The sequence below is a fragment of the Convolutriloba macropyga genome, chromosome 1 (genome assembly GCF_964194025.1).
Source record: "Convolutriloba macropyga chromosome 1, txConMacr16.3, whole genome shotgun sequence".
NCBI classification, from domain to species: Eukaryota; Metazoa; Xenacoelomorpha; order Acoela; family Convolutidae; genus Convolutriloba; species Convolutriloba macropyga.
In genome coordinates, this window is record NC_134468.1 from 62,819,238 (window position 1) to 62,827,050 (window position 7,813).

The 7,813-nt window shown below is 37.0% G+C and overlaps 1 protein-coding gene across 2 annotated transcripts in view; it reads left to right on the plus strand.

Annotated features, from left to right (window-relative positions):
- Window positions 1-6,947, plus strand: part of LOC142350423 (uncharacterized) — a 31,981-nt gene extending 25,034 nt beyond the window's left edge. For both annotated transcript variants that reach the window (XM_075402281.1, XM_075402273.1), the window contains exon 5: window positions 6,605-6,947. In XM_075402281.1, the coding sequence (XP_075258396.1) occupies window positions 6,605-6,853 (249 nt within the window). In that variant the 3' untranslated portion in view covers window positions 6,854-6,947. The remainder of the gene's footprint in view (window positions 1-6,604) is intronic.
- The last annotated feature ends 866 nt before the right edge of the window (window positions 6,948-7,813 follow it).

Below are 7,813 nucleotides of genomic sequence, written 5' to 3' on the forward strand. Positions count from 1 at the left end.
AAAATTTGGACAATTTCAAAACAAAGGTGGATGCGGATGTCTTGGGGTATGACTCGAGGCGTTAGCTGAAGCAAATTGAAAGTGAAAAATAATAAAAACAAACAAAATTTGTACAAAATTCAAAACAAAGGTGGATGCGGATGTCTTGGGTTATGACTCGAGGCGTTAGCTGAAGCCATTCAAAGTGAAAAAGAATAAAAACAAACAAAATTTGGACAATTTCAAAACAAAGGTGGATGCGGATGTCTTGGGGTATGACTCGAGGCGTTAGCTGAAGCAAATTGAAAGTGAAAAATAATAAAAACAAACAAAATTTGTACAAAATTCAAAACAAAGGTGGATGCGGATGTCTTGGGTTATGACTCGAGGCGTTAGCTGAAGCCATTCAAAGTGAAAAAGAATAAAAACAAACAAAATTTGGACAATTTCAAAACAAAGGTGGATGCGGATGTCTTGGGGTATGACTCGAGGCGTTAGCTGAAGCAAATTGAAAGTGAAAAATAATAAAAACAAACAAAATTTGTACAAAATTCAAAACAAAGGTGGATGCGGATGTCTTGGGTTATGACTCGAGGCGTTAGCTGAAGCCATTCAAAGTGAAAAAGAATAAAAACAAACAAAATTTGGACAATTTCAAAACAAAGGTGGATGCGGATGTCTTGGGGTATGACTCGAGGCGTTAGCTGAAGCGAATTGAAAGTGAAAAATAATAAAAACAAACAAAATTTGTACAAAATTCAAAACAAAGGTGGATGCGGATGTCTTGGGTTATGACTCGAGGCGTTAGCTGAAGCCATTCAAAGTGAAAAAGAATAAAAACAAACAAAATTTGGACAATTTCAAAACAAAGGTGGATGCGGATGTCTTGGGGTATGACTCGAGGCGTTAGCTGAAGCAAATTGAAAGTGAAAAACAATAAAAACAAACAAAATTTGTACAAAATTCAAAACAAAGGTGGATGCGGATGTCTTGGGTTATGACTCGAGGCGTTAGCTGAAGCCATTCAAAGTGAAAAAGAATAAAAACAAACAAAATTTGGACAATTTCAAAACAAAGGTGGATGCGGATGTCTTGGGGTATGACTCGAGGCGTTAGCTGAAGCAAATTGAAAGTGAAAAATAATAAAAACAAACAAAATTTGTACAAAATTCAAAACAAAGGTGGATGCGGATGTCTTGGGTTATGACTCGAGGCGTTAGCTGAAGCCATTCAAAGTGAAAAAGAATAAAAACAAACAAAATTTGGACAATTTCAAAACAAAGGTGGATGCGGATGTCTTGGGGTATGACTCGAGGCGTTAGCTGAAGCGAATTGAAAGTGAAAAATAATAAAAACAAACAAAATTTGTACAAAATTCAAAACAAAGGTGGATGCGGATGTCTTGGGTTATGACTCGAGGCGTTAGCTGAAGCCATTCAAAATGAAAAAGAATAAAAACAAACACAATTAGGACAATTTCAAAACAAAGGTGGATGCGGATGTCTTGGGGTATGACTCGAGGCGTTATCTGAAGCCAATAAAAGGGAAAAGGAATAAAAGCAATCAAAACTAAGGCAAAATTCAAAACAAAGGGAGTGGATGCGGATGTCTTGAGGTATGACTCGAGGCGTTAGCTGAAGCCATTCAAAGTGAAAAAGAATAAAAACAAACAAAATTTGGACAATTTCAAAACAAAGGTGGATGCGGATGTCTTGGGGTATGACTCGAGGCGTTAGCTGAAGCGAATTGAAAGTGAAAAATAATAAAAACCAACAAACAAAATTTGTACAAAATTCAAAACAAAGGTGGATGCGGATGTCTTGGGTTATGACTCGAGGCGTTAGCTGAAGCCATTCAAAATGAAAAAGAATAAAAACAAACACAATTAGGACAAAATTCAAATCAAAGGTGGATGCGGATGTCTTGGGTTATGACTCGAGGCGTTAGCTGAAGCCATTCAAAGTGAAAAAGAATAAAAACAAACAAAATTTGGACAATTTCAAAACAAAGGTGGATGCGGATGTCTTGGGGTATGACTCGAGGCGTTAGCTGAAGCGAATTGAAAGTGAAAAATAATAAAAACAAACAAAATTTGTACAAAATTCAAAACAAAGGTGGATGCGGATGTCTTGGGTTATGACTCGAGGCGTTAGCTGAAGCCATTCAAAATGAAAAAGAATAAAAACAAACACAATTAGGACAAAATTCAAATCAAAGGTGGATGCGGATGTCTTGGGTAATGACTCGAGGCGTTAGCTGAAGCCATTCAAAGTGAAAAAGAATAAAAACAAACAAAATTTGGACAATTTCAAAACAAAGGTGGATGCGGATGTCTTGGGGTATGACTCGAGGCGTTAGCTGAAGCAAATTGAAAGTGAAAAATAATAAAAACAAACAAAATTTGTACAAAATTCAAAACAAAGGTGGATGCGGATGTCTTGGGTTATGACTCGAGGCGTTAGCTGAAGCCATTCAAAATGAAAAAGAATAAAAACAAACACAATTAGGACAAAATTCAAATCAAAGGTGGATGCGGATGTCTTGGGGTATGACTCGAGGCGTTAGCTGAAGCCAATTGAAAGTGAAAAACAATAAAAACAAACAAAATTTGGAAAAAATTCAAAACAAAGGTGGATGCGGATGTCTTGGGTTATGACTCGAGGCGTTAGCTGAAGCCATTCAAAACGAAAAAGAATAAAAACAAAACTAGGGCAAAATTCAAAAAACACACTGCCCGGGATAGTAAGTCTTGGGATATGACTCGAGGCGTTAGCTGAAGCCAATTGAAAGTTAAAAATAATAAAAACCAATAAAATTTGGACAAAATTCAAATCAAAGGTGGATGCGGATGTCTTGGGGTATGACTCGAGGCGTTAGCTGAAGCCAATTGAAAGTGAAAAACAATAAAAACAAACACAATTAGGACAAAATTCAAATCAAAGGTGGATGCGGATGTCTTGGGGTCATGACTCGAGGCGTTAGCTGAAGCCATTCAAAACGAAAAAGAATAAAAACAAAACTAGGGCAAAATTCAAAAAACACACTGCCCAGGCTAAACGCTGGTTACGTTTTTTTTCTTTTCGTTTTTTTTTTGCTGACATATGTGTATGTTTGCCTGGATGCTTAATATGTAAAGAACTGATGGACCTCGCACCAAGAAAAGGAGGGCAGCATGATCACGGGCTCCATGCTGTAGCCTCGGTACTGACCCACACTCTAACAACACCTTGCACTCAACATGGTTTTCTCCTTTTTTTAGAATATAGAGAATATTCTAAACTCAAAATAAAGAAAAATATAGAATAAATGAAACACCACCCAAGAGAAAATTGAATTCTAATTTAAAATTTTTTTTAGCGTGCCCCACAAACCGCAGAAAGAAAGGACCGAAACTGCTGATGACTGATCAGTGTGGGAGACTAGACTGATCATGGGAATCAGTCTAGGCCTTGAAGCTGACCTAACTTCAGGGTACCAGTAAGGGAGGGCAGCATGATTGTGGGAATCATGCTGAGGCATTGATACTGGCCCCATACTCTAACTCCAGGGCACCAGTAAGGGAGGGCAGCATGATCGCGGGAATCATGCTGAGGCCTTGATACTGGTCCCACACTCTATTCGCGCTTGGGAACAACCACTCACCCCCGCAAGGGCGAAAATAACAGCCTCAATAAGATGTATAAACTACAAGCCTTTGTACTCGCAGTGCAAAAGCCGGCTGCTCGTCCTCTGAAAGGGAGGGCTGGCTGTCGGTGGTGCACTGAGGGTGCCTCTCTTTCTCTTTCTCACTATAAACATCAAAACCAATGACAAGTCACCGTACTCTCAGCGCACAAGCCGGTTGCTGGTTCCCTGAATGGGGGGACTGGCTGCCGGAGGTGCACTGAGGGTGCCTCTCTTCTTTCCTTCTTCTTTTTCTTTTCTCTTTGTCTTTTTCTTCGTTCCTCTTCTCTAAAGACCCTACTCCTTCACTCTCTCCCCCACTCCCTTTCTCCCAAACTCCCTCTAAAACACCCTTCCTGTCACCCCCACGCCCCCTCAGTTCTTACACAAAGCATAACAAAGACCCAAGAAACTCCACAACCAAGTTTTCCATCCAAACCAACCTCCCTCCTCCAGACAAGCGCCCAATATAAACCACAAGAAACCAACGAAAATACCAAAACCGAATGCAAACCAAAGTGAAAGCGCGGTTTAAAAAGTGTTGTAAAATACCACCTGAGAAATCGCAATTAGCAGTTCACTGCTAATTGAACACATTAGATTAGCGATTAGGTGTTTACAAATGCGACGAAATATTGTTTCTCGTGTACAGTTTTGCTCAAAAACAGGTCTCTTGGATAATTGTGACCAATACTTCGATACTGGAAGAAAATTCGAGATATTATGCTTAATTGAGATAATTTTGCTTACTTTTAATGAAGTATAATTTAAGAAAAGTATAATTTTAAAAACTATAATTTTCTCAAGTATAATTTTGCTTACTTGAGAAAATTCGAGATAATTTTGGTTACTGTTAAAAAATTTCCTCACACTTTTTTAAGCCCAACCTTACAACATGGTCGTGAATAGGAGTACAAACTCGAGTAAATTTACTTTACCAAATGTAACTTTTGCACCGCGATGAATAACTGAGAATATTAATTAGCAAAGAAAAAAAATTAGAAAAGAAAAAAAAATCTACCTAAGCATAAATCTCCCGGACCGGGCTATATACCAGCATGGGCGCTAAAAGATAGTAAACTGTCTATTGGAACTCATTTACAATTTGTCGTCAATGAATGTATAAGCAAAAACACGTTTCCTAATATTTTGAAAACAGCGCATGTTACACCTGTCTATAAGAAGGGAGACCGACTAGAACCAGAAAACTATCAACCCATATCAGTCACACCAACTCTAGCAAAAATTTTTGAGCCATTACTACTTGAACAACTAACTCACCACCTAACTCTTAATGGTCTGATTAACAAGAATCAATTCGGCTTTCAAAAGCAAAAGTCCTGTCTCGATACTATCCTTTCATTAACTGAAAAGATAAATCAATGCGTTGACGAAAACGAAATTATTGTCACACTCTTTTTAGACTTAGCAAAGGCTTTCAACTCAATATCTATAGATGTTTTTATGAACAAAATAAAAAGGTATGGAATTGGAGAAAATGCAAGATTATTATTAAACTTTTTCCTTTGTGATAGAAAACAGTGTGTAAAAAATGGGATAGCAAAATCAGATTGGGTTGTCATAAATCACGGTGTTCCTCAGGGAACTGTCTTAGGGCCTCTAATTTTTATACTTTATGTCAACGATTTCAGTGAAGCTGTATCAACGAATTGTGATGTATTACAGTTTGCCGATGATACAGCAATTCTATGTCATGCAAAGAATGAAGCAAATTTGCAGCTAATAGCTGAAGATACATTAAACAAGACAGATCTATATATGAAACAAAACAGGTTAACTTTGAATGAGAAAAAAACGGAGTTAATGGTGTTCAGGAATGAAAAATTGCCGATCATTAAAACTGTCGATTTCAAGGGACACCGATTGGAAGCATCTGAAAAATGTAGATATTTAGGTGTAATCATTGATAGGGAACTGACATACCAAAATCAACTAAATAAGGTTATCAGTAAAATGGCTTCAGCAATCAGATCATTATATTTGGTTCGTTATCAGGTACCGCTAAAAACAAGAATAAATCTTTTTAAATCACTAGTTTTGTCTCATTTAGATTTTAGCGCAATTTTTTTTTCAAAATTTACCATCTTACTCTATTGACAGAATTAACAAACAGATAAACTGGGGAAAAAAGTTTGCTTTATGAAAACCAAACACGATACTGCCAGAGATCTACTTCTGGAGACTAAAATTCTTCCAGCAGAGCTCCAAATAACACGGGTGTCTTTAAATAGGTTTTTCAATATTCTCCAACAAACAAGAAATCGCTCTAATAAACATTTCAGATTCTTAGAAAACGTGCCTATTATTGTAAACAAACGAACCCATAACCTTTTCTTAGAACAAAAATGTAAGTCAAAATGGAGTAATGGTTCAATTGTTCGTAACTTTATTCGAAAATGGAACACACTTCCAATTACAATTAGAAAAGAAACGTCGAAGAACAAATTTAAACAAAAAGTTACAGCGGAAATGCTTTAACGACACGAAAGAGTTCCAATAGACAGAAGGGTTGCAGGATTTAAACATATTTTTTATTAAATTATTTTACGAAAACCGAACCTTAGTTTGTTATAAATTAGAAAAAAATAATGTTTGATTAATAAATTTCTAACATGTAACATTAACCACGTGGTTAGTTTAATTTACATGTTTGCAGATTAAAAAAAACAAAGATCTTTTCTAAAAATAAAGAATTCATCAAGGGTTTCGACACCAATATGATTTAAAATAGTCAACTTCTTGAGACACGAGGAGCATGACTGGGATTAAGTACATCATTGAGACTGCCCTTTCAGGATAAATACATTTGAAATTTCCCAAATTTCATTACAATACTCGGCATTTGATGGGCATGAACATCACGTGCAAACATACATAGCCGATCTTTTTTGTTTCCATCACCTGCTGTGTTCTTATAATGCTTTATAAAGAACTGTTTCAGTCTGTTTTTGATGGAATGTTGTGTATGAACGTGATAACAAGCGTGAGCTTCGGATCAGGCCACCTGGTGATTCATGGGAGAACTGTGCCTAGTATGGACTTCATCTTACCGCCTCGGCCGGGAGAGACGTCTATCAACAGATATACATATGCTGTATTGCAATCCAACCTCACCTTCGATTGGTTCAAAAACAACTACATCTGCAAAGATCATCCCAATTTCTGCATCAGCCGCAACAGAGCACATTAACATTAGAGAGTAAACAATTGGCTGATTTTGATTGTTTAATTGCAAAACTTCAACAATCTGTAATTGTGTTTTATTGTTCCAAAAACAAATTAATTCTCAGCAACTCCAGGCTAACGTTCATGCAAAATCTCGCACAGATTTAGACTAAATACACAATTGATCTTCCAACTAAAATCGATGAGAAATCCTTTTTTATCTTTCAATTTTTAGTTGTTTTCGTTTCCCAGAACACGGAATATCAATTTTATAAAACAAAGCTTATTCTCCATTTTTAATTTGATTAGTTGTTCTTCCGAATTGCAGTAATTGTAGGAGCGTACTTGATGACAACGTTATTAGCATTAATAAGCAAACAAATTGCTCTCAACAAAAACACCTCGTGAAAAGACTTTTCCTCGACTCATGATTTGACAATAGCTCTAAACAAAATTGCAAATTAAGTAATTTGGAATGAGTATTTTATTTTGAATCAAGCAAAAGTTCAGCACGAATAATTTGGGTAGCGCTGAAGCCCCGTTGTTCAGTAAAGTCGTTTTAAAGGCTATTTCAGTCGGGCCTTTTCATATAACTTTTTTTTGATCCAGCATGGTCTTTGCATAAGTCCAGGCCTAAACGTGGACGTTAAGCGTTCGATGCCATATATGACACAAAATGACCACCCTAGTGGTCGATGAATAAAAAAACTTGCAAGAATCTTGCAAGGCAATCTTGCAAGTGAATGCATACCGGTACCAAGATTCTTGCAAGATTCTTGCAAGTTTTTCGATTCACTTGCAAGAATCTTGCAGGCTTTTCGATTCAAATGCTGGGGAAAGGGGGTCAACGGAGAAAGGGTGCAGATGTTTGCAGCAGTAAACTTGTCTTAGCTTTTGCATGAGCCTTTTTGACTTCTTTGACGACTACAGACGGTGCATTACTGTGCTCCAAAAGGAGCGCACCCTGACCTAGCCGCCAAAAAAA